This window comes from Oryctolagus cuniculus, chromosome 2 (assembly GCF_051225735.1).
Source record: "Oryctolagus cuniculus isolate XC-2025 breed Fujian yellow rabbit chromosome 2, ASM5122573v1, whole genome shotgun sequence".
Taxonomy (NCBI): Eukaryota; Metazoa; Chordata; class Mammalia; order Lagomorpha; family Leporidae; genus Oryctolagus; species Oryctolagus cuniculus.
In genome coordinates this window covers 79,850,109-79,876,879 of record NC_142868.1, presented here as the reverse complement: position 1 = coordinate 79,876,879, position 26,771 = coordinate 79,850,109, and the positions used below count along the sequence as shown (strand labels likewise).

Genomic DNA, 26,771 nt, shown 5'->3' with positions numbered 1-26,771 from the left:
TAACCACATAGTTCTGGGTTTTGAATTATTCCCAGTGTTCTGTGTCTTTTGGTTCATCCAATAGGACAGCAATTTGAAGAATACTTAAATAATTTTGAAATGAAGGGAAAATGGTATATTTTGAACATTTTGATTACAGGTAAATAGTAGTCACTGAAACATTTAAATAGCTCATTGAATACTTTGGACAGCAACTACTTTCCTTGAAGCTGTACTAGAGTAACTCCTGTTTTCTGTTAGACGGCAGAGAAACGTGGGGGTTCTCTGGGCAGTGGAGTCAGGATACTCAGATTCTAGTCCTGGATCCCTAAGAAACCAGTTTCATGGTTTCTCTACTCGTTGATTCTCAAAGCCTCAGGTTTGTTTTTAAATCCATTTGTTGGCCAGCGCCGTGGCTCAATAGGCTAATCCTCCGCCTGCGGCACCAGCACACCGGGTTCTAGTCCCGGTTGGGGCGCCGGATTCTGTCCCGGTTGCCCCTCTTCCAGGCCAGCTCTCTGCTATGGCCCGGGAGTGTGTGGAGGATGGCCCAAGTGCTTGGGCCCTGCACCCGCATGGGAGACCAGGAGAAGCACCTGGCTCCTGGCTTTGGATCAGTGCGATGCGCTGGCTGCAGCGGCCATTGGAGGGTGAACCAATGGCAAAAAGGAAGACCTTTCTCTCTGTCTCTCTCTCTCTCACTATCCACTCTGCCTGTCAAAAAACAAAATCCATTTGCCTATTCTTTATTCTGCTTTTCTCATGTGTGAGATATGTAACTTCTCATTTTCTAACAGTTTGAGAGGTCATAAACATTTGATGTCTAACAAAAATTTAAAACACCAACACCATTAAAATTTTTCATATAATCTCCATTATTTTAGAACTGATTTTCAAAAATCGAATGTCCTCTTTTTATAAACGTTGTACATTTCCACCTCTTTGACTTTGGGGTGCATCTGATGGCTGATGGTCTATCCTCAGCTTTCTTGGCAGTCAGTAAAATAATGGTACATGTGACCACCCTAGCTTCCATGAAACATTGTATAGTCATTCGCAAGAAATATTTCCATCCTGCCCCAGGATCTTCAGGTTGAATGTTTATCTTATTTAATTTTTAATTGAGAGCTAGAACTCTCCATTAGTGTTTAATTTGTTTTTTGTGTTTGTTTTTGGAGTCCATTATGATGCAATGTATGGAAGGTTAAAAACTGTGTAATTTGAAATTTGAAATAATAGACTGTGTCTTCTTATCCCTGAAGAAGCAAACACAGTCATAAAATGGAGTATGAAAGCTGAAAAATGAAACTTTCCAAAACAGTCTGGTTTATTCTGGGCACAGACTTAATAACTCCTGCTGCTAGGAGAAGTGCAGCCACAGGAAAGCTTAAAATGTCAAACACATTCTTACAAAATACAATGCGACTGCCTGCCAATGAGACCATTCTTTCAGCCGGCGTATTTCCTACTTTTGTGCAGCTTTCATAATTGTGTCACTTACTCAGAATTGAACGGCTAAGTGATGGAAGCATTCAGACAGTACCACTGCACTAGTTGTCAGCGGTGTTAAGCACGTGCGGGTTGCTTAGACATGAAGACGACTCTAAGATCCAAGATATTAAGGGGCTCAGCTTAAATGAGGCAGAACTAGCATGGAAGTGAACACACAGCCATGAATGGGTGTCAGGGAGCTCTGGTTAAAATCAGAAGGCTCAGAAGACCAGTGCCCAAGGACTTAGCAAGAGGTTGCAGGGCAGCCAGCCCTCCCCAGCTTCCCAATCCCAGGTCGAGAACCAAAGCAGCCTGCGGGTGATCAGTACAGATGTCACCACCGTGGGCCCTTCAGGTGACCTGAAAGTCTTCTTCTCCATGGTTTAGATAGGATGCCAAGAGACTTAGTTGCCTGATTTATTTTAAGCAGACTAAATGCAACAGATCAGAGTAGAGAAGCTAGAGGAGATAGGTACACTCAGAGCGAATGGGGAAGCCAACTGCATTGTAGGGCAGAGAAAGGGCTGCCTACATAGGCTTGTGAATCCACCTAGCCATGTTTTTATGTTGTTTATAAATAAATACATGCACACACAGACACACACACACACGAGACTGTCTCAGGCTCCCTCTCTGAGGCTGAACATTGCTTTCCTTTCGATCTTTCCTGGCAATAGCTCCATTACCACCTGAATTTTTTCCAGGTATCTGCAAGCTGTATTTTACTTCTGTGAACAAAACTCAGAAAAGGAAAAAAAAAAAAAAACCACAAGATTTACTCTGTTCACTTTTGTAGTCATCTGCTAGGATTAAACAAACCAGGGTGTCCTTTCAGTGTCCTTAAGCTTTGGATTCTGAGATCAGTTGTTTTATGCACACTTGTATTCCCTCTGTTCTCACTCTTCATTTCTAAAGGGGCATTTGGCCAACTTTTATACTGTAGTATATTCCCCATTGTGGTATATTCCCCTAACAAATAAAGAGGCAGTGTGGATGGCACTCAGAGTCCACTTCCTATTACACCATGATCATGATCATTACGTCATGACCTGGCATTGGAAGCCGAATTTCTTCTGCTCCACCTTCAGATCTCAAGCAGGTGCCTTCTGGGCTGTGTTACAGCTTTATTTGACAGTGAAAGAGATGAACTGGATTCCCTGACCTTTAGATTTGCAAAATATTCCAGTTAGACGGTTAATGCAACTGTCAATGTTAATATTCCCTCAACCAGATTTAAAAAGTATTAGCGTGGAAATTTATGATTCCATTTGGAAGTAGAAGTTGGACCTGGCACCAAGGACTGCTCTTACTTTCAGTTGCCTCACACTTCCCTGGCCCCTCAGTTCCTGGGGGTAAGGTGTTTGGGGACTGTGATAGGAAGGAATCCTATAGATGTGTGAAAGTTCTGTTGTCTTGCATTTTTGTGTACAGAACTCGAGTTTTAGAGGAGGAACTGGGGTTGGTGTTTGGCCTTAGTGGTTAAGCTACTAGTTGGGATGCCCACATCCCATATCTGTGCCTAGGTTCAAGTCCCAGTTCTGGTTCTTGTTCCTGATTCCAGCTTCCTACTAATGCAATCCCTGATGGCCCAAGTGGTGGGATCTCTGCCACCCAAGTGGGAAACACAAATGGAATTCTGGGCTCCTGGCTGTAGGCTGGCCCAGTCGCAGCTATTAAAAGCATTTGGGGAGAGATCTAGCAGATGGAAGATCTCTGTCTCTGTCTCTCAAGTACACAAAAAGAGGAAGTATACTTTAGAAATTGCCTGTACTTTTTCTGAGAGGAAGTAACAGATGTCTAAGAGAAGCTCACTGTCTTGTCCAAGGTCACGTTGCCAGAGAAGGACGTATCTCACCCTCTGATGTAGGTCCTCTTCTCCCAGGGCAATATTTTCTCATCATACCCAAATCTTCTGAGTTTTACTGTTGAAGTTTCGTATTATATTGCTGTTTCAATTTTTAAATCTTGTATTAGCTGGATTTAAAATGGACTTGTCATTCTAGCCTCTTGGTATAATATCAAAGGTATGGTTATTATTAAAAAGTATCTTACTGACTCAATGAGTATCCTATGGATAACATGCTCTAATGTACGAGAAAAATAGGGAGAAATTCCACAGACAGAAATGAATAAAACAATAAAGTTGGGGTGGAGAAAATGGATATTGCTATAAAATTTCAGTAAAGGGAATTTTGCAAAGTTCGGCTACTTATCTTCCTAACTGCATGTGCTTATAATTTTTATATATTATAAGCATATTTTGTGACTAAAATTATTATGTATTTAAGGTTAAATGAAGTATTTCCTATTCATTTATCTGGTAGATAGGATTAGATAACTGTTGTGAGCCAGGCTGTGTTCCAAGTGGTAGCTATCTATCATTGAACCAAAATAGATAGATAGATAGATAGATAGACAGACAGACAGGCAGACTTCATGATGTTTACAAACTAATGGGGAGAGATGGGCAGTAAATAACTGGAGCAGGGTGCTGAAATGGAGCTCTTTCTTGTTTTCATTTGGTTCATAGTAGTGCAAAAATACAGTAGTATTAGCGTCCTGTCAGGAACACAAAAAGCACCCTGGTTCTGTTAACAGAGAGACTCTAATATAAGAAATTGGTCTCACACATCTTAGAGGACAGAAAATGCAAAAAGGAACAAAGGAGGCAGCACACACAGCAAGAGCGACTGTAGGAAGCAGCTGACCCCCTGTGTTGGGGGAACCCAGAAAAGAGCAGATCTTAGAGGAACCCATAAACTTGGAGGAGGTGCCCCAAAGCTGGGCCCAGACCTCCACGCAGGGGAGCCCTGGAAAAGCTGCTGCTGCTGCTTTAGGAGCCTTGCAGAGGGACCCTGAGGACTTGGGCACAGGGGTCTTAGCTGGGGCCTTGCTTGCCTGACGCAGTGTCTGTTGGGTGTGTGCAGAAAGGCTGGTTCAGGGAGAGCAGAGCAAACTGGACTAGAACCTTCTGCTACTGGAGAATGTTGCTGCCAGGGAAGGGCTGTTGCTGGGCAACTCGGGCAGGAACAGGAAGTAAACAGAGAGGAGCAGGTCTCTTCCCCCTCCTCCGGCCTTCTGGGCTCCCTTGGTATCCCCTGAGAGCAGAGCCACTTGGCAAAGAAGCAGTGTTGTTTATAGAGCCCCACCCCCACACTGCAAAGCAGCAGGGAGAGGGAGGAGCCAGGAACTTGATAGCAAGCTCAGTCTCCTGTGAATGAGCTGGCCATTCGTCTCATGGTTTTAACGTTTGGTAGACTAACCTAAGCCAGACTTGGGGAAGTGTCTACAATTAACTGTTTTTAATTGAGGTAAAACATGCATACCATAAAATTGACCATTTTCATCATTTCATGGCATGAAGTACACTCATTGTTGTGCAGCCATCACATCAGTCTTCAGAGCTTCTGCATCTTTTCAAGATGAAACTCTAGATCTAGTGAACATGAACTCCCTGCTGTGGTTTCAGTGTCAGTCCTCCTGAACACAGCGGTTTGAGCCCCAAAGCCTGAAGTTGGTGGTACTCAGAGGGCGGAACTTAATCTGATGATGGTGTTTAGAGGTAGGGCTGTTAGGAGGAGACTGAATAGGATTGGGTCATTTGGGTGCAGCCCCTATAACTGAATCCTGGTGGCTTAGCGAGAGACTACTTAGACATGGACAGACACACACTTTGGCCACCTGCTGCCCTGTACTCCCTTTCCACAGGCTGAACCAATGGGCCCACGTGATCTTGGACTGTGAACCTCCAGAACCAAAATCAAAATAAACCTCTTTACTTTATAAAGTTAGCTTTCTTCAGGTATTTCATGAAAGCAGTTGAAAACTGATGAACATACTCCACATCCCTGCTAGTGCTCCTAGCAACTATCTCCCACTTCCTATCTCTAAAAATATCCTTCCACTTCCTGTCTCTAAGAATTTGGGTGCATCATCTAAGACAAATCGTAGTAGTTGTCCTTTGGTTGTCTGTTTTATTTCACCTAACAAAGGATCTTCCAGGCTTATCCATGTCCATAGTTGATGTCAGAATTTCATTCCTTTTCAAGGCTGAATTAGAGGAAATCTGGTTTTGTGACCTTTAGCCCAACACCCACGGTGAAGGACTTGAACTCTGGGAAACTGATTTGTTTAGGAGGATTTGGGGACATACTGTGGATGCCCCACTCCTCTGCCAGGAAACATGTGACATCTTGGGAGAAGGGAGGAGGGGTCTCCCCATCTTTTTTTTTTTTTTTTTTTTTTTGACGGGCAGAGTGGACAGTGAGAGAGAGAGACAGAGAGAAAGGTCTTCCTTTGCCGTTGGTTCACCCTCCAATGGCCACCGCGGCCGGCATGCTGCAGCCGGCGCACCGCGCTGATCCGAAGACAGGAGCCAGGTACTTCTCCTGGTCTCCCATGGGGTGCAGGGCCCAAGCACCTGGGCCATCCTCCACTGCACTCCCTGGCCACAGCAGAGAGCTGGCCTGGAAGAGGGGCAACCGGGACAGAATCCAGCGCCCCGACTGGGACTAGAACCCGGTGTGCCGGCGCCGGTAGGCAGAGGATTAGCCTGTTGAGCCGTGGTGCCGGCAAGGGTCTCCCCATCTTTAAGTCATGTGGCAAGGCCTCCAAGAGCACCACACAAAAAGCTGGGTATGTGCCCCCTGTGGTTGAGAGGATGTCTCTCTGGGGTCAAGCTTATGCCTAAGAAAACTAAAGGCTGGTAGAAGCAACCCGAGACAGCAGATAGGGGGCATTGCTTGGCAAATATTAGAACTCTCAACTGAAGATGGATCCATGTATGAGCTTCCTTGAGCCAGATGAGGGCCACGCAAAGACAGATGATGTTGGCGCAGATGCCATAAACTGTGCAGGTGAAAAAGGGGAAAAAATGTGGAGGGGTGAGGTTGGACCAGCAGCAGCTGAGAACTGGCTTAAGCTGCCAGCAGGGCAGTCTATCACCCTGGCAGGAGACTGTCCAGGAGAGGTCCTTTGCCATGAGGGTCTGCAGAAAACCAACAGAACATTCCAGAAGGACCGTAAAAATGCTTCATGCCCAGACAGCTGTGACATCAGCTCACACCAGCACCTATCAAAAATACTCTTCCTGATCCCCCTGTGGCAGCCGCTCCCCCCCCCCCCGCCAGCCACCGCAGTTTAGCAAAAGCTGGAGCTGGGGTGCCAGGAACGCCAAGAAAAAAGAGCACCGTGCTCCGCTTGCCCCACTGCCGGCTTCCAGGTGACCACAACCCAAGCTGGGAGTCAATTTCAAGTGAGGATGAAATCTGGAGCCTTGGTTTGATGATAAGAAATAATTTCAGAACTGAGGGTAGGTCATGAATGCAGGATCTCGAAAGCACTTTATTCTCTAATGAATCATCTGTGGCCCTGCCCAAGTGTCCTTCAAGGGCAGCAGAATGAGACCCCCGGGATAGGTTTCCAGGGGCATAAATTTGCTGAGAAATCCTGCTCACCGGGCCTGGCAGTTCTGTATGTAAATCTGGGGACGGTGCAGGCAGTGAACGTGAATCAGAGCCGCAGTCCCCAGGGCTGGGCGCGTTGCAGTGATGGTCATCATTTGGGGAGGGTGGACGTGGAACCTCGGAGGCCACTATTAAATGCCAGAGGTGTGCAGGTGTAGAACTGGACATAGAACACGGCCAGTGACTGGGCATCGTTTAGATTTTATTTCTTCACTGTGAGAAACAGAAGCAATGTTGTGTGAGATGCTGTCTGTTAGCTGCATTAATATACCAGATGTGGTATACTCACAAGGTGTCACTGAAGAGAGTTTTGTGAAAGGTCTGCTTTCGGAGTGCTGGCAAGGTTAAGGGAAAGTCACAAGGGGTGGTGAAGCACCCTGGGCTTGGCCATGACAGGAAGCTATGTCTGTCCCTAGACTTGAAAGGGTAAGGGAAAAAGGCTGAGTACCAGATCTTAGCAAGAACTTTAACCCTAAGGGCGGGCTGCCTAGCAGGAGCTGTGACCTTCAGGTGAGGGACAAAGCATTGTTAGGCACAGGCCCCTCATTGAGAAATAAGTAACTTGGCCTCCTCCTTCTTTACCTGCTTATGCTTCTCATTGGTCAAACCCAAATGGAAGCTGCAAGGCTGGGAAGCTTCCTTAAAGAGCCTCCTGGCAGTGTTGCCAGCAGATGGTGTTGCTAATAGAAGCATGGTAGGCCAACAGTGAAAATGAAAATCCGGATGAGTGTCTACTCCATTGAATTAACTTCCCGTGGTTGCCTCCCTGAGACAATCAACCTGCTGTCAGCCGAGCAGCAGTGCCCTTGAAGCACTGTGTATTGCCAGGGGCTCGGGATTTGTTATTGCTGCTGGCCGACTGAGCACTGAGTGCGGCGATAACAAGATCAGCCTGGACAGCAGGGGACCGCGTTACTGAGCACATAGGCAGTTGTCATCCTTGCCACCATAGTCACTTTATTTATGGCCCCAAAGGGACCAGCACTGAGGATTAGGGGAAGACAGTCACCTTGGCCATTGAGAGCAGTTCTGAGGACTCTATCAGTATGATGCGTCCCTAGACTGTGTTTCTGTTCAGCAGCCACCCCACCCGATAGCCACTGGATGCCACAAAGCAGGCCATCTTGCCATACCTTATCTGATCTTGGACCAAGAGATGTGAGGCATCTTGCCTCTGCTCAGGCCACCCCGAGTCTAGATTTTGATGTACCAGATGAGCAGGTTTCTAGAACCATCTGCAGTTGCCCAGAATCCAGAATCTCCCATAAGTACACCCATATTGATAAACTCGGTACAAACTAAAATTACATTTCTCTGTGAGTCACCCTCAGAATCCATATGTGTGTGGATACTTAAACCAGATCTTTGCCTTCTAAATTCAACCATCTATAATTATGATTTTGGTGTCGTAAGCCTTCTGGGTTTGCTTCCTAATTGTCTTTCTGGAGCATGCAGGAAAATGACTTGTTATAGATTTGGGGACAGTAGGAGGTGGCGGGAACGTGGTGGTGTGGGAGGGCTGAACTGCCTGTCTTTCGAAAGAAACTCCGTCTGGTGGGGGAATTATAGGACCTGCAAGGATTGTCCTTAGCAGGCACTGGAAGAGGTGTTGCGTCCATAAGTTGGCATTCCTATTCTCAGGGCCCAGTTCTTCTCCCAGTCAGTGTCCTGACCCTCACAGCAAATGCTTGGGAAAGCTATGAGTTCAAAGGAATTTGTCAACCTGTTGTCAACGAGTTTATTTTCAGCTGCCTTAGGCCCACTGCTTCAAGAGATAAGAGAATCAAGTTTGGGTGTTAAGAAATAAGTGGTTTGAGTTTATTTTTCTCTTCCTTAACACTACTTATCACCTTGAATTCCTCATGCCCTTCATACTTTCTCTGGCAAGAAGAGTGGTGATGCCCAAAGCCTTGCTCTATTTGGACATCTAATTCCAGCAACCAGGGGCGATCATTGAATTAGCCTTTGCCACTTATGCCACTGACTGCCAGATTTCCTTTCTGGAATATTGATGATGCTTCTCAGAATCTTCATATTCCTCTGATCACATTAGAGCACAATGACTGCCAATAATTTTAATTTAATCAAATTTTGAATTATAGCCAACAGAAATTAATTCTGGATGTCATAAACAGGAAGAAATTTTTCTGGAATCCACTGGGGGAACTGCATGGCATCAAGAGAAACTAGGCTGCCGAAAAGGCAGGAAGCAAGAGAGTCTGAGGAGGCCAAGGACCCCTTGTTAGCAGGAGTCATCTGGCCATTGCATGGGCTCCTGTTGCCCTGGGAACCATCACGGTTCCTTGCCTTGGAATGTCTCACCCGGGCTTCAGAGTTCAGCACGAGAGTTCCTGACTGACTGCACCTAGGTCATGTGACCAGACCCTCTACATTTGTTTCCCAGCATTGGTGTAATAATTTCCACAAACCATGTGGCCTAAAACAATAGAGGTTTATTCTCAGCTGCTTTGGAGACCAGATCTCCCAGATCAAGTTGTCAGCAGAGCAGTGCTGCCTTCAAAGGCCCTAGAGGAAAATCCTTCCTTGCCTCTTTCTGTTTCTGGTGACTCCAGTCTCTGCCTCTCATTTTGTCCTCTGCATTTTCTAGTTCTCTGTTATCAGGACACTTGACTGTGGATATAGAGCCCCACTAACTCAAAATAATCTCATCTCACAATCCCTAGTTAAACCTGCCCAGTCTCTCTTGAAAGACATTAACCCATCCATTCATGAGGGCGGTGGCCCTATGACCCAAACACCTCCCAAAGACCCCCACATTCTTTTTTAAAGATTGTATTCATTTATTTGAGAAGTAGAGTTACAGACAGAGAGAGGGAGAGACAGAATGGTCTTCCATCTGCTGGTTCACTTCCCAAATGGCTGCAATGGCCAAAGCTGGGCCAATCCAAAGCCAGGAGTCAGGAGCTTCTTCTGGGTCTCCCACATGAGTGCAGGGGCCTAAGGACATGAGCCATCTTACACTGCTTTCTCAGGCCATAGCAGAGAGCTGGATCAGAAGTGGAGCAGGCCCCAAGGCCCCACATTCTAGCACTGCTACACTGACAAATTTCAGCATGAACTTAGTGTAACAAGTGGTAACATCCAAACCATTTCACCCATTTTCCAAATAAAGTCACATTCATAGATTCCAGAGGACATGGAGATGTCTTGTTGGGGGCTGCCATTCAACCCACAGTGCCATCCCACCAGGGGATGGAAACAGGGGAGTATACCCCTCCTTCAGCGTCCATGGTGAGAGGTAAGGCCCTGCATCCCACCAGTACTGCACACCACAAGGTTGTCCCCAAAATGATATACCATTAGGTATTATCCAAGGTAAAGTGAGCAGTGGCCACCACAGTGCTCGTACCAAAGTGTGTCTGTTTGACATGGGGAGACACAGGAGCACAGGTGACAGATCGCCTCTGGGGAACAGGAATGGCTTCATTAGACAACCTGACACAAGCTGAATCTCCAGAGAGGTTGCATGGACAAAGGAAATTCTAGGCACAGTGGGAACAGATGAGCAAAAAGCATGAAGACGTGGAATGTCCAAAGCATTCGGAGAACTGTGAGTCTGAAAGTAGACCAGGAGTACTAGGTAAGGAGCTTGCACCAGAATGTAAATAATTCAGTCACTAGGCTGATTGCTTTTCTTTTCATCCCAGCAGGAGTTTCTCCATGAAAGAAGCAATGGGTGGATGGATGTACATTCTGGTACAAAGTTCTTGTCACATTGGAACAAGAGTGAGCACTGGAGTAGCAATGGCAGAGCAGAGCGCATGGCCTGGGGACAGAGCATGGGGAGGGAAGAGGCTGCAGGAGGGACTGAGGTCAGCTGGAGTAGGGCTTACATGACAAGCCAGGATCTGGACTTTCTCCTTAGTGCTGGAGAGTGAGGTGAGCACCAGGATGATAACGGGAGAGTGGATTTCAAGAAACAGTTCTGTGAGAGCGCGGTGGGTTGGAGACCATTGCACTAACCTATTTGCCAAAACTCAATTCTTTATTCCATATTGATTTGTGATGAATTTTTCTTCAACCTATAGTAAAATGAGAAAATTAAAGATACATAGTGACTTTTTTATAAAGCTGAATTTTATTCGATTTTAAAGGACTCTTTAGTTTGTAATCATAGCTCCTTTTGTGGGGGTAAAATTGTTCACACATCTATGTAGTTATATAATAGCAGTAAAATAAAAGATCAGATTTTCTTTCTCCCTCTTTTTTTTTTTTTTTTTGGTAATAACCCCATGAGTGTCTTTTTTGGGGTTAATTGTATTATAAATATATATATATATATATTTTTTTATTTTTTTATTTTTTGACAGGCAGAGTGGACAGTGAGAGAGAGAGACAGAGAGAAAGGTCTTCCTTTGCCGTTGGTTCACCCTCCAATGGCCGCCGCGGCCAGCACGCTGTGGCCGGCGCACCGCGCTGATCCGATGGCAGGAGCCAGGAGCCAGGTGCTTTTCCTGGTCTCCCATGGGGTGCAGGGCCCAAGCACCTGGGCCATCCTCCACTGCACTCCCTGGCCATAGCAGAGAGCTGGCCTGGAAGAGGGGCAACCGGGACAGAATCCGGCGCCCCAACCGGGACTAGAACCCGGTGTGCCGGCGCCGCAAGGCGGAGGATTAGCCTAGTGAGCCGCGGCGCCGGCAATTATAAATATATATTTTGAAACACAGTAATGTGTAATTCATCCTCACCTTTGCTTTTTAATTCCATTATTAAGAAATCATGGAGGATTTATAGTTTTATGTCTTCATCAGAACAATCTTTTGCCCATGAAGTGACGGTGGGCTCTGTCTCCACCCTTCCCAGTCTCTTCGGGAGGAAAGCGGGTGGGTAACAAACGCTCCGCCTCTCCTCTTGTCACATCAGAACACCCCTGTGAGCCTCCGTCCCGGTATCCTATTATTTTTATCCGAACACGGACCGACAGTTAGTTTTGTCAACTTGACACCAGATGCCTGGGGGAAGCCGGCTGCTATATTTTCATTTTCCTTAAATCTCATTTTTTATTTCTTGGTCTTTTCTGGCATCCTCTAATCTACAAAATCAAAATGGATTGTAATGCAGTTACAAGGAGCTCAGCCTCGGCAGTGCCTGTGGAGGAACAGACAACCTCGATGACGGATCTCACGATCAGCATCCTGCCGCCAGCTCTGCTTCCCTGCGCTCTGCATGTCCCTCCCTGTAACCCCCCTGCCCGCCACACACCCTCACACTGATCCCATTCATTCCCCTCATTGCGATTTTAAAGATAATATCTTGCTCTCAAATGAATTCCGCATAGACACATCATCCTTGAACATTTGCAAGAAAAACAAAGTATTCCTAGGGAATAGTTGATCTTGTCCCCCTAGGATGAATTCCTTCATGTTGTCTGCAGTTTTGCAACACATATTTCCTCCTGGCTATCTTTCTAGACCTTGTTAGGAGTACAGGGAGGCGCATGTCCTCCCAGGGTAACCTGAAAGTCCCTGGGTTTGCTTTGCTTGTGGGATTTCAGTTAGAAATGCCAGTGGTTGCTTTCAGCGCCACATCTACTGTGCTCTCTCCAGTGTGTCATTAGGAGTTCTGTGTAGTGCAGGAGTAGCAGTGCGGCTGCTTCTCTGGTCTCCCTTGTAGGAGGAGTCAGAGTCAGAGCGCCATCCAGATGACAAAGACGGGGGTGCCTGCTCTTCCCTCACACAGCCCTGTGCTCACTGCCTGCATTGTCGTTCAGCTCTTCTGTGTTGGTCTTGTCTTAGCCTGTGCCTGCTAGAGAGTAGCTACCAGAGCGACTGAGACCTGGGAGCTGAATGACTGTTTCTTGCACTAAATTTGATTATGGAGAGCTCTTAACAGCACGTGGCCAGCCTTTCCTTGTTGGCTTACATTCCAGGGGTTCAATATTGCTGACCCGTGGTGTTCTGGTCATATTCCTTTCCTTGCTGTGCATAAGCCCTTGGATTTAATTTACTCCCATGGCTGTCAATGCCAAGTCCAAGGATAAGGATGATTTGTAAATGATCTTTCATGCAATCCGCTCCCCCAAGCTTCATACCCACCTTACTTTGCTGTCCTTCAGACACCACAGAACAAAATTAAACTTGTCCATCGCTTGCTTCCCCCTTGATAGAGAGCCACAGCCCCAGCTATCCAGGGCCAGCTCTCTTCATCTCCTTTTTCTTTCACTACCTCATTGTGCAATAGATTCTTAAAAAAAAAAAAAAAAAAAAAAAAAAAAAAAAAAAAAAAGATTTATTTATTTATTTATTTGAAAGGCAGAGTTTCAGAGGCAGAGAGAGAGAGACAGGTCTTCCATCTGCTGGTTTACTCCCCAGATGGCAGCAACAGCTGGAGCTGCACTGATCCAAAGCCAGGAGCCAGGATCTTCTCCTGGGTCTCCCACACGGGTGCAGGGGCCCAAGGATTTGGGCCATCTTCTAAGGCTATCACAGCAGAGAGCTGGATCAGAAGAAGAGCAGCCAGGACTTGAACCGGTGCCTGTATGGGATGCTGGCACTGTGGGTGGCAGCTTTACCCACCACGCCTCAGCGCCGGCCCCTGTGCAGTAGATTCTTACTGAGCACTGCAAATTGCAATAGCAAACAAAGAGGAAGAGATCATAAGGGATGTGGCTTCCATCTGGAAAACATTGCAATTAATTACACAAAATTTAAGGAATACATATGAACAGCCCACACGATAACAGTCAGTTGCCAATATCTAGTCTTTTATAAATGCTGCCTCCAGCAGGCACCTAGATTTTCGGTGAACTTTGGATGTGTTCACATGCATTCCAAGGGCAGGGTTTGCTTCCCAGAGTGGCCTCTTATCTTTCATATCCTCCCTTCTACTGTATTATGGGATGGTAGGGGTACATCATTATCGCACCTCCACCTGCAGTCTGCTGTTTGCCTGAGTTCTTCATTAGTCACCACGTTCGTGCAGTTCTATGTCCTTAGTGTCTCTTGCGTGTATCTGCTTTTGGGCATTTTTCATCCCCCGTGTCTGCCCGAGTTCTTTCTCTGTCTTCATTGTGGACTCCTGCAGGAATCCCTAGTCTGCACTCTTCCCAGAGGAGATTTCTGAAACCCAGTCAAACTTCGTAACTTACCTGTTGAAGTCATTCAGTGGTTCCTCATTATGTTCAGGATAAAACCCAGACTCCTTAATTTACTAACTAGGCCCTTTGTTATCTCGCTCCTACCTAAGCTTCCAGTCTCTATTTCACCACCTGCCCCTCTTCTCACCACCCCAACAACTGTGTAATAAGGAATGTGACCTCCAGAGTCAAACGATTGGGTTCCAATCGTGACTGCCACTTACAAGCTGTATAACCTCAAGAACATCACCTAAGTCTCAGTGCCTCCTTTTTCCTGTTGTAAGAGGTGAGAAACAATAGTTTCTATTTCATATAGATTCAGTGGGTCGTTATATATCAAATGCTTGCAATAGGCCTGACCAATAGTAAATAACTAATACTCGTGTGTGTGTCTGGTCCAGACCTGGCTACTGGGGCCACTTGGGTTATGCCCTGGGATACATTTCTCTCTCACTCTCTCTCTCCTCCTCTGTCACTCTGCCTCTCAAATAAATAAATAAATCTTTAAAACAAAAAGGAGAAAAGAATGCATTTAATACTGAATACTCAGAGATGTATGACTCATATAATAGAAGAACTCATTAGCATTCAACTTTTTGTAGACAGATGCCTCCCTGTTTTATCCGTGCTCACCAGTTTATTGGAGAAGATAACAGGATTCATACATATGAAACAGAGGGAAAATTAAGGGAGGATGCTTAAATGTGTTGGTGTTTGGGAGTGTGATTTGTCATATAGAAAAGCCTCCCACGTCCACCCCACCAACTGTGTGGCTCACACACGCCTTATACACTACCTGAGATTCTCTTTATTAGCTAAGAGATACTCTTACTAGGGCTTTGAACCCTTGGCTCCAGCAGCTACCTGAGAGGGTGAATGTCTTTAGCACTAATGCCCATAGGGAAGGCATGTGGACAGCCAAGTCGGCTGGAGTCTGGGGTCTCAAATGAGGTCTTGGAAGGTAAATCCAAGGGGAGCACCTTTAGCTGCTGGCCTGACACAGGCTTCAGTAAACAGAGGCCATCTCTTGTGTAATTAAAGTGGACTCTGGACCGGCACCACGGCTCACTAGGCTAATTGCCTGCGGCACCGGCACCCCGGGTTCTAGTCCTGGTTGGGGTGCCGGATTCTGTCCCGGTTGCTCCTCTTCCAGTCCAGCTCTCTGCTGTGGCCTGGGAAGGCAGTGGAGGATGGCCCAAGTGCTTGGGCCCTGCACCCGCATGGGAGACCAGGAGGAAGCACCTGGCTCCTGACTTTGGATCGGTGCAGCATGCCGGCCATAGCGGCCATTTGGGGGGTGAGCCAACAGAACGAAGACCTTCCTGTCTCTCTCTGTGTAACTCTGCCTGTCAAAAAAAAAAAAAAAAAAAAAAAAGTGGACTCTGACACTGATGAGGAAAGAGGCTTTATTTAAAGATAGATTTATTTATTTATTTAATGACAGAGACAGATAGACAGAGATCTTCCATCCACTATTTCACTCTCCAAATGGCTGCAGCAGCCAGGGCGGGGCCAGCACGAAGCCAGGAGCCAGGAGCTTCATCTGGGTCTCCCACATGGGTGCAGGGACCCAAGGACTTGGACTATCTTCTGCTTTCCCAGGCACATTACTGCAGAGCTGTATTGGAAGCAGAGCAGTCAGGACTGGACCTGGCACCAGTATGGGATGCTGGTGCTGCATGTGACGGCGGCTTTACCCACTGTCCCTCAGCGCTGGCCCCAAGAGGCTTTGACTGGTAGTTCTTTCAGCATCTTTCTTAAATACCCTTCCTAAAATGTCAACTTTTGTAGCTCTCAGTAGCACAGATCCTATACCTCCCTGTGATGGAGAGAGGTGCCTGGGGTTAAAATGTAGGTGGAGATTCTAAAGCCCAAAGAGATGAGTGATTCTTAAATAGTGACCAAGCTCGAGATGGGGTAGGAGCAACTGGAATGTGCCAGTGGCCACACATATCCCTCGGTGCAGTCCTGGTTGCCACTGTGGGAAGTAAGAGGTACAACTGGTGGCAGTGTGGTATACATACAAGACATAACGGAGACCAGGGAGATAACTGAGCTGTGATCCAGGGTGAGTACCTTAGTGCAGAGGCAGTTAGGGTCTGAGGCATCAAAGGATGGACTTTTCCTACCACACCCAGCTTCTCCCACTTAAAATCTCATTCAGTACCTGAAGACCTCCATATGACAGGGTGCTTTCTGGTATGCAAGGTGCTTTTCTTTAAGAGACTTTATGGGTATTATGACAAACTCTACTATGAAGAAGAACAATTGAGAATAACTGGGAGTGCTTGTCAAAGTGACGTGCAAGTAGCTATTACTATGCACAAATATTGAGCAGTCCAATCTTACTGGAATGATTTCATAGAACTGAGGAATAATGTCTGAAAGAGTTAGGAAACCTTTAATTAAGCCACGACATTCAGAGTTGACTCTCAGTGTTTCTAATTTTCTCAGGAATAAGATGGAATCATTCTATTTAATTTTGGGAGGAAGGAACTGTATGTTTTACAGGAAGCTTGAGAGTTGATTTCTTTCTTTTTTTTTTTTTTTTTTTTACAGGCAGAGTGGACAGTGAGAGAGAGAGACAGAGAGAAAGGTCTTCCTTTTTGCCATTGGTTCACCCTCCAATGGCTGCCGCGGCCGGCGCACTGCACCATGCTGATCTGAAGGCAGGAGCCAGGTACTTCTCCTGGTCTCCCATGGGGTGCAGGGCCCAAGTACTTGGGCCATCCTCCACTGCACTCCCGGGCCACAGCAGAGAGCTGGCCTGGAAGAGGGGCAACCGGGACAGAATCCGGTGCCCTAACCGGGACTAGAACCTAGTGTGCTGGCGGCACCGCAAAGCGGAGGATTAGCCTAGTGAGCCACGGTGCCAGCCCCGAGAATTGATTTCTAAACTGCCCTTACAGTGCTGGGCACGCTCCATATGTTAGCAGTTCTTCTCTGGGTAAGCTGTGCATAGGCCAAGAGGCCAACCCGGGCTGTGGCCAGCTTGATGTTTTTGCTTCGTAAAATGTTATTAGGATTTGTTTTCTTCCTAACAGGGCCTGGCTTCCCTTCAGAGACTCGCACGCAGTGCTTTGTCACGTGACGGACGTTGCTGCTTCATTTCACTCCTGCTACTTTGGATTTACATTGCACACAGGGAAAGGCACGGGACACAACTGTCGCCCTCGGAGGGTGGTGATGGCCATGATTCACAAAGATGAGGAGCTTCCCTGCAATCTCCAGCTGGCTCAGGTTCGTAGCTTTCAGCTGTTACTGCAATGCAAATAATAGGCGGCATCTTGGCAGAGCGCACATTTAGTAAACCCAACTAGCCCCAATCCCTATCACTTAAAATCTGGGAAGATACGATATAAAATGAGAGTTTATTTTTACACTAGGTGGGGGAAAAAAGTGTTTGAAAATAGTTGTACAGGATAAGCAAAAATTCTATCAACATATTTTTTGTATTTTCTATTGCTTGAATATATATTTAAATGATAGTTTTATGATACAAAGTTTGCAGTACTTGAAAAGAACATGAAGTACTGTGTATTAAAAAGATTTTTAAAGTTATGTATCTTATAATTAAATAATTTTTGTAAGTAAAGTCTTAAATGTCCTGTGCAACTTGTGTTTTCACGTTAGAATTACATTGTGAAATATGTCTTTGAAAATTTTTTTAAGATTTATTTATTTATTTGGGAAGCAGAGTTACAGAGAGAGGAGAGACAGAAAAAGAGGTATCTTCCATCTGCTGGCTTGCTCCTCAAATGGCTGCAATGGCTGGAGCTGTACCGATCCAAAGCCAGGAGCTTCTTCTGGGTCTCCCACAGGGTGCAGGAGTCCAAGAACTTGGGCTATCTTCCACTGCTTTCCCAGGCCATAGCAAAGAGCTAGATTGGAAGTGGAGCAGCTGGAATGTGAATTGGCACCCATATAGTATGCTAGCGCCAAAGTTTAGCTTATTACACCACAGCATCAACCCCTGTCTTTGAAATTTTAAATGGTTTATATTATCTGTGTTCTTCATATACCATGTCTTATTATGAAAGAATAACTTATAATATTTATAGCTCTTTAGTTATAAAAGTGCGACTGTTAAATGCCTCATTGCATATATTAATAAAGCAGGCTTCTATTGGGGCAGGAAGTCAGAAAACACAAAACAAAGGTGGGACGTGTGAACTCTGCTTCCACAAAAGTGCCTGTAAGCACACGTGAAGCCTTGTGATTTATGACCAGAGAGTTGAGGACCAGCTTGTCTGCAGTAAAGAATTGTCTTGCAGAAGAAGCTAAAGAAGCAGCTCATTGATTCATTTGTTCTGTAATTAGTTATCGAGCGATGCTCTGTGTTCAGTACTCTCTGAAGCGCTAGGACATACACAGACACTTCTTGACTTGCAATGCAGTTATGTCCCAGTAAGCTCATTGTCAATTGAAAACATTCTAAGTCAAAAATGCACTGAGATGCCAGTGTTGTGGCATAGGGGATTAAGCTGCCACCTGGGGCACCGGCAGTGAACCAGCAGATGGAAGATCTCTCTCTCCCTCCCTCTGTGTGTGTGTCTGTGTGTGTGTGTGTGTGTATCTCCCTCTCTCTGTGTAACTCTTTCAAATAAATGAATAAATCTTGTTTTTAAAGATTTATTTATTTACTTGAAAGTCAGAGTTAGAGAGAGGAGAGGCAGGGAGAGAGAGGTATTCCATCCTCTGGTTCACTCCCCAGATGGCTGCAATGGCTGGAGCTTGGCTGATCCAAAGCCGGGAGCCAGGAGCTTGTTCCAGGTCTCCCACATGGGTGCAGGGGCCCAAGGACTTGGGCATCTTCTACTGCTTTCCCAGGCCATAGCAGAGAGCTGGTGGAGTAGAGTAGAAGTGGAGCAGCCGGGACTCCAACCAGCACCCGTATGGGATGCCAGCACTGTGGGCAGCAGCTTTACCCGCTACTCCACAGTGCCGGCCCCAATAAATCCTTTTTAAAAATACACTGAATGCACCTAACGTACCACAGATGCCAGCTCAGCAACACAGGACACTGTAGGGCCACTGCTTCCCCTGGTGACCCCGGACTGACCGGAAGCTACATTCAGTGCCCCTTCCCAGTGTCAGGAGAGAGGAGCAGACCACATACTGGTAGCCTGGGAAAAGATCAAAATTCAAAGCATGGTTTCCACTGAGTGCACATCACTTTTGCACATCAAAAAGTTGGAAAATCTTAAACCTCCCTAAGAGAGAGCTATCTGGGTATATGAAAGAAGATCAAATCCAGCCCCTACCTTCCAACAGCTTATAATCTAGTTGGAAATATATACACTGGAGGGTTCAAGACAGTATCGGGGGAAAGGCCGTTAAGAGTGATAGAGATAGGCCGGCGTCGCGGCTCACTAGGCTAATCCTCCGCCTAGCGGCGCCGGCACACCGAGTTCTAGTCCCGGTCGGGGCGCCGGATTCTGTCCCGGTTGCCCCTCTTCCAGGCCAGCTCTCTGCTGTGGCCAGGGAGTGCAGTGGAGGATGGCCCAGGTGCTTGGGCCCTGCACCCCATGGGAGACCAGGAAAAGCACCTGGCTCCTGGCTCCTGCCATCGGATCAGCGCGGTGCGCCGGCCGCAGCGCGCCGGCCACGGCGGCCATTGGAGGGTGAACCAACGGCAAAGGAAGACCTTTCTCTCTGTCTCTCTCTCTCACTGTCCACTCTGCCTGTCAAAAAAAAAAAAAAAAAAGAGTGATAGAGATAAGAGGCTTGCAGTCTGCAGAAATACTGGGGGAGGTCTTTTTTTCTGCAGTTATCCAGGACACTGTTATGGAGGGGGAAGCAGCTGTGTTAGACTTTGAAGACCAGCCCAGAGTTTGGAAGCAAACGGTGGCGGGAGAACATTTCAGTGAGAGACAGCGAGGACCTGAGGAAGGAGCTGCACACGAGACCCACTCGGGAAAAAGTGAGTATGTTCTTCTTCGGCTGAAGCTGAGGGTTTGACTGATGGCAGTCAGCAGATGGGATGGTAAACTGGGGCTTCTGCACGGAGGGTTTTGGTGGCAGACCAGGGAATGCCAGCTTTATCCTGTCGGCAGTGGAGGTCCCTGCAAGGATTTTTACCACGGAGGGGATATTATCAAGGAGATTTTAGAGGAAAGTTAATGAACATTGGCATTCAAATCTGCTTCTCTCGGACTCATGGGGGAAAATCACTATAGCCCGCCAGAGAGGAATGACGCAAATGCCGTGTGATCTATGCCGTCGCCTCTGACTACAGGGCATGCTCTGTCTCCACAAGTGGCTGTTAATGCAAAGGGAGTGATGCTGATGCCTGAGTTATGGCTATGTTAGAGGGACAGATGCAGGGATGAGGGCAAGGCCAGGGAGACGGAGTCCAGCTAGAAGCTGTAATAATTGCCCAGATACTAGGTTGTGGCTGCACAAGCAAAAAGCTGGAAAGATGGCAGCACTGCCACAACCACATCTCCCTGCAGGCTCGCGAGGGCTGTAAGATGGCATTGCCAGCCAGCCAGTGTAATCCTCCTGCCAGAGCGCTCCGACAGGAGGCCTTCCATCCACTGTGGTGCAACACTGGGAATTGCGGTGGCCACAGTGCTTCTCTGAGGTGCACACTGTGGTCATGAAGAACCATTCAGGTCTGTAATAATAAAAGTCCTTTGGCTGCCAGCAGCAGATTGAACTCTTACGAAGGCAAGAAAGAGGGATTTGTTGGCAGCATAGTGCGTAGTGGACAGAATATAAAGAATTGCTAAAACCTAACCCCGGAGGAGCTGATGCTTCTTCTAAGTGCAATTTAAATGACCAGAGAATATTTTCAAATGTCTGCTTCTGAGCCGAGTTCTATGATGAAATTTTCAGTTTCTCAGGCATTCGTTTTAAGATACGTGATTTTTACATCCAAGTAGGGGCTGCCTGGAACTTTCCTTTTTAATCATTTATCATTTCCCATCACACTGGAAATGAACATAGTGTGTTAAACTCTTTCATACAATTCTAGATTCTTTGAGCGAGAGTTTTTAACCTTCTTAACTTTATTATTTTGGATTTCAACTTAATACAGAGGTTCAAGCAGATTGTAGTTGTAGTTAGAACTTGTCTAAACTAATTGATTAAGGTATAATAAAATATATGAACAATTGATTTTGGGAGATATAGATCTGGTTTCGAGCCCTAACAATAGATAAAATTAATAATTATATGGAATTATATATTTTACCCCCTTTTCCATTCTCTTTTTATCTCTATTAAATCAGTGCCCTTAAATCTTTGTCTTCTTTTGCTACTCCCCTTCTTTTGCTTCCTTTGCACTAATATATATGAAGCACATGACAACCACTCACTATATATTTAATTCTCCTTTGCTTTCCTTTTCTCTTTTCTAGTTCTTCTTTCCTTCCTGTTGTCATTTTATCTTAATGCATATTTTTTAAAAGAACTTCCCTGGGGGCCAGTGTTGTGATGTGGCATGTTAAGCCACTTTTAGCAATGCTGCGTGCCAGTTGAAGTCCTGGCTGCTCCACTTCCAATCCAGCTCCCTGCTAATTTGCCTGAGAAGGCAGCAGAAGATGGCCCAAGTCCTTGGACCTCTTCTGCCAATGTGGGAGACCTAGATGGAGTTTGTTCATCCAGGCTTCTGCCTGGCCCAGCTTCAGCCATTGTGGCCATCTGGAGAGTTAAGCAGCAGATGTCCCACTCTGCCTCTCCATCTAGAGTACTCGGGATGTAGGCTGATGCTTCCATATCCGGGAATGTTTCCAAGCAGAAACAAGGAAAGGGGACTGGCAGGCCACACACTGGCTCATAAAGCTGTGCAGCTTCTCTGATCATGTTTAATACTCAACAAGCCACATGGCTTTGCCCAAGCTCAAGTCGGTGAAGCACTATCCTGGTCACACCCAGAAGAGAAAAGGCAAACCTTTGTGGTGACCCTGCAAGTCTCCTTAGCAGGAATTGCTAATGTGCTTTCCTTTGTTCCTTCCTCAGGGGGAACACGCCCACTCACCTCTCCAGTTAATTTCTCATCACTTTCTCTCCTCTTTTCTGCCCTCTGAGAAATCAAGGCCAGAAATAAAAGGAAGCAAAAACCAAAACACTGGGTGTAAGACGTACTTCAGAATTAGAGAGGACTTTTGTGGTGGGAAAGTCAAAGCCCAAGAAGCTTAAGGTCAGGGAAGCTACCAACTCTGAGAGTTGCAAAGGATAAGGAGTTGCCCACATAATAACAGGAAGCAGAACCTCAGAGGCTGAGTCAAGGACTCCATGCTGCCATGGCTCTTTCCCCCTGTTGGTCTCCTGTCTCTGCTTGCTCTGTCTGGTTCACGCTGCAAATCCTCAACAGATGGGGTTGGACAAGGCCAAAGCCAGGAGCCAGGAACTTCTTCTGGATCTCCTACATAGGTGCCAGGGACCCAAGTACTCGAGCCATCATTCATTCATTGTTTCCCAGGTGCATTAGCAGAGAGCTGCATTAGAAACCTTGTCGCTGGGAATTGAACCGACGCTCCGATACGGAATGGGAGCCTCCCAAGTAGGCTTGGGCTTAACCCACTGCAGCACAGCACCCGCCCCAATCTGCAGGCAGCCCTTTCCCATGTGGTAGGAAACGTGCTGAGCGACAGCCTCACCATTACATCCTTCCAGCTGTGAGATGCTTGTTTAGCTCCACACTGAACCATTGCAGGGAAGGGCCTGAGGGCTCGCCTTCCATCCCTGGCTGTCACTGAATCGGTGACCGTGGCCAGGGCCGTGGGATACCACGCTTGGCCAGGCCTGGGTCACGTGCCCTTCCCGGGAAGCCAAGATACAGATGATCAGGAGGGGAATGATGAGTTTGATTGGAAAAATGAAACAGCAGTTATTGTAGTCTACTTGGAGTTATCTAACCAGCGTGATTTTTTTAGGTTGTAAATCCAGTCCTATTGCCCATCCCCCAACACACACACATAACTTTAAACCACTTCCTGTTACATTTACAATAACATCCGAATTTAGTTCCACTGATTTTCTGTGCACAACTTTATAGGCCTCCCTGTCTTTCAAATTGCTTTCCCTTTTCTCATAACTCACTAACAAGACATAGCTACTGGCAACTTCAGTCACCAACATGTTTCAGCCTTAGGGCATGCATATTCCTTATGTCCTCTCATCTTCACATGCCTGGCTTTCTTACTCTTCTTCCTCTCCTCTCTCTCTCTCTCACTCCCTTCCCCCCCCCCCCCCACACACAGGCGCACACACACACACACACAAATACACATACCCGGTTCATTGAATTGAGCCACATTTTGCTCTTGTTTCTGCCTATGTGGATCAGCCTTTGTTCTGGACTGTCTTTGTAAGGATGCTTTTATCATAAAGACCTTGAAAGGGGGCTGGTGTCATGGCAAAGCAGGTTATGTCACAGCCTGCAATGCTGGCATCCCATATGGGCACCAGTTTGAGTCCTGGCTGCTCCACTTCCAATCCTGCTCCCTGCTGATGCGCCTGGGAAAGCAGCAAAAGATGTCCCAAGTTCCTGGACCCCTGCGACCCACGTGGCAGACGTGGAAGAAGCACATTCCTTATTTGAGCTTTAAAATTCCAGGCCCATAAAATATTCCAGCACAGAGATTAGGAAGCCTGGCTAAACCACGTCCCATATCCCTTGCTTTAACCTGGGATCCCATGCTCCTATTTTAGTACTGGTCTAATAAGCTTAAGCGCACTTACCAAATTCACAAGGAATGTGTTTATATACATAAAAATGCATATGAAAATATTGTAGGATATTGAAATCCAGGATTTCACAGAAATGTCATAGTGGGTCCTCTACTTCTACAGATCAGTTTTCGCACTCCGTTATTTATTCCAAAGCATTTGAATTTCATCGTAAAAAAACAGAACAAGCAAAAGAGATTCATCTTGCTCACACACTTAAAAATAGCTATCTTTAAGGTTTCTTGTAAATGATAGAGGCTAGTCAATTTAGGAGAGAACTTAGCAGTCTTCAAGAATGCTTTTCAGAACTTAGAGAAGTCTACGAGGGTTGCTGTTTCGATACTACAATTCCTAGCTTCAACTTGGAACTGTTTCTTAAATGCAAACTGGAAGGAGTTTGTCAGTGGCCACTTAACATTTGCAAATGCAAATGTTCTAGGGTTCTCTAAATTATATTGCCTTATAAATTCCTTGAGGAGGAACATTTTAAATGGATTTACATCTACCGAGATTTTTATTTCAAAGCAAAGCACACGCACAGTATTTGGGTCTTCCCGTGTGGAGGCAGTTAAAGCCTGCCATATGTTTACTTGGAATATTCCAGTTGAGGGTGCAATATAAGCTGTTTCAATTTGGGTGGAAGTTTTGTCAGATCTCACAAATGAGACATAAATTCTGTTGGGAGTTTGCTGAGATTTTTCTGTAGGAGCTATGAGCAGGTCCATAATGACTAAAGTTGGAAGGGGCCTTGTGTGCCTTCCGCAGCTATCTGAACTTGACTGCACACACTCTGAAACGTCTTTGAAGAAGTGTGCTATAGAAGGCAGCACAGTCAGATTTCTATTTCAGAAAAACAGGACACACTTGAGAGAAAAGTACTGAAGTGCTAGAAAACCTGTTTGCAGACTGTTGAAGTAACCTGCCCCCCGCCCCAATGAGCCCCTTGACTGTACCAGAGCAGAAGGCATGTAGAGAAATGCAGATATTAGGACAGAATTGGTAGGACCTCATTGTTGGATTGGAATGGTGAGTTACCTGTTACAGATAAAAATCTATTTAGCATTAGATAGAATGATCTTATCCAAAGTGAAACATTTGGTAAGAATTTTGGTTGTGCTTCCAGAATTAAAAATTTGTCTTGCATTACATTGATTCTGTCACCCCTAAACCGTTATTTCCTGAAGACAAAATACTGTGCATTTGAAACGTGTGCAGGTACAAACTGTTGCGTCGGCTGGTCTTGGGGCAACTGTGCTAAGCGTACAGCAAAGGCTTTGTTACCGCTTTTGCAAAGTGGAAGGCCAGCACAACTTTTGCAACTGTAGCTTCCCTCCTTCAGCTGCTTCTGGTGCCTCCTCTGACCTGTGTTATTCCCTGGGGGGTCGTGTCTTCCCCAGGATGGATCAGGAAGCCACCCAGCTGGAGAAGCAGCACGTGCATGCCGTGTACGAGAGCACCGCCCCTTACTTCAGCGACCTGCAGAGCAAAGCCTGGCCCCGCGTCCGCCAGTTCCTCCAGGAGCAGAAGCCGGGCAGCCTCGTCGCTGACATAGGTGACCCAGGCTGGGCCGTGCCGTCTAAAGCCTCTCCCATCACGCCTTTCCTTTGCAGGATTCCTGTTTTGTTCTAGCAAGAAGCCTGATGTGGTGGCCTTGACATGCCAGTACCTAGAATACTCACTTTATAGCTAAAATTCATGCCCTCAAAGAAGCAAGGAGAAAGCCTCCAGAAGCCAACATTTAGACAGTGGCCATTTTGGGGGGCCTCTGTGCATGTCCTGCACCAAAATCACCCCAATCTAGATTTAATAAATCAGGACAGAAGTGACCGCTTGTGAAGCTGACCATCCTAAATTTAGAGGCATGCACGATTATGACGTGTTTTATGCCGGAAGTATACCTTGAGTGATCTAACTCCTTCTATGGTCGGGCAAGAACTGTGAGATTATGGAAGAGGTCCTAGAACCTCTTGTTAATCTCACAGGTCCTTTCCTTTAATTATTCTATAGGTATTTTATTAATAGTCTATCTTCAATTATTTTCACAATCACTGATTTTTCTGGAGGACTTTGTCTCAGTATCTGTCAAAACTGAGACATGGTAAACTGCAGCCCAGAAGATCTAAGAATGACATTTAAGATGTGGCTGGATTGTCACTTGCACTCTGCCCACCTAAACCTGCTTTCAGCCATTGCTTTTAGCAACTGTGTGCTGACTGTACCCAGAAGAGTTGTAAGTCTGCAGTTACAAATCCCATCTAGTTTGATACTTGCTCTAAATACTGATAGGGGAAGCAGGCATAGGAGAGTGCTTCAAACAGTTTGAGGGAAAAAATGGAATTAAAAGATAATTTTATTTTGGTGCAAAAATTATGAAAATCTGTGGATGAGTTTTTTTAATAGGCATTTTCCATGAACTTCCTGCAGATTCCTCCTGTGTCTGGAGCTTCTGGCTTGTGAAAGGTTGTGTAGCCAGTGTGGAATGGGAGAAGGGGTGCAATTCAGAGTCTTTGAAAAATATCTCTATCATGTCAACTTTTGAAAAATAAATCCTATTTCAGAAGATACAATGGGTTTGGACTTTTTCCCATGCCTATACTAAGGAAAGTACCAGGATTTTAAAATCAGTGTGTGAGAAAGGAACTTATAATAAATGGCTTTGAGACAAACAATATGTCTTATAAGAGAGCTACCTTGTCACACCTTAAATCAAAATAAATTCCAAATGAAGCAAAGATTTAAGTATTAGAACATGAAATTAATGAACTGGATGACAGCTATATTATTTGTTAAAATATTCTCGGGGCAAAAGGCCAGCTTCTCCAAGTATGACACACATTTAATAAGAACTCGTAGTGGGAAATACAGGGGCAGGCACTGTGGTGCAGTGACTTAAGCTGCTGCTTTCTATGCCCACATCACATATCAGAGTGCCTGTTCGTGTCCTGGCTACTCTGCTTCCTATCTAGTTTCCTGCTAATGTGTTCTGGGAGGCAACAGATAATGGCTCAAGTCCTTGGGACCCTGCCACTTCTTGGGAGACCTGGATGGAGTTCCCAGCTCCT

General features: G+C 46.0%; 1 protein-coding gene across 19 annotated transcripts in view; it reads left to right on the top strand.

The window, feature by feature from the left end:
* TRMT9B (tRNA methyltransferase 9B (putative)) overlaps positions 1-26,771 on the top strand; it is a 56,262-nt gene that overhangs the window by 13,896 nt on the left and 15,595 nt on the right. For 12 of the 19 annotated variants that reach the window (XM_070068509.2, XM_089327282.1, XM_070068504.2 and 9 more), the window contains 3 exons: positions 17,076-17,271; positions 19,802-19,954; positions 25,107-25,261. Coding sequence is in view for 9 of the 19 variants with exons in the window: in XM_070068504.2 (XP_069924605.2) it covers positions 25,108-25,261 (154 nt within the window). In the remaining 10 variants the exon portion in view is untranslated. Of the gene's footprint in view, positions 1-14,141; positions 14,318-17,075; positions 17,272-19,801; positions 19,955-25,106; positions 25,262-26,771 lie in introns of those variants that run through there. The other 7 variants (XM_070068506.2, XM_089327278.1, XM_089327284.1 and 4 more) reach the window with 5 other exon arrangements.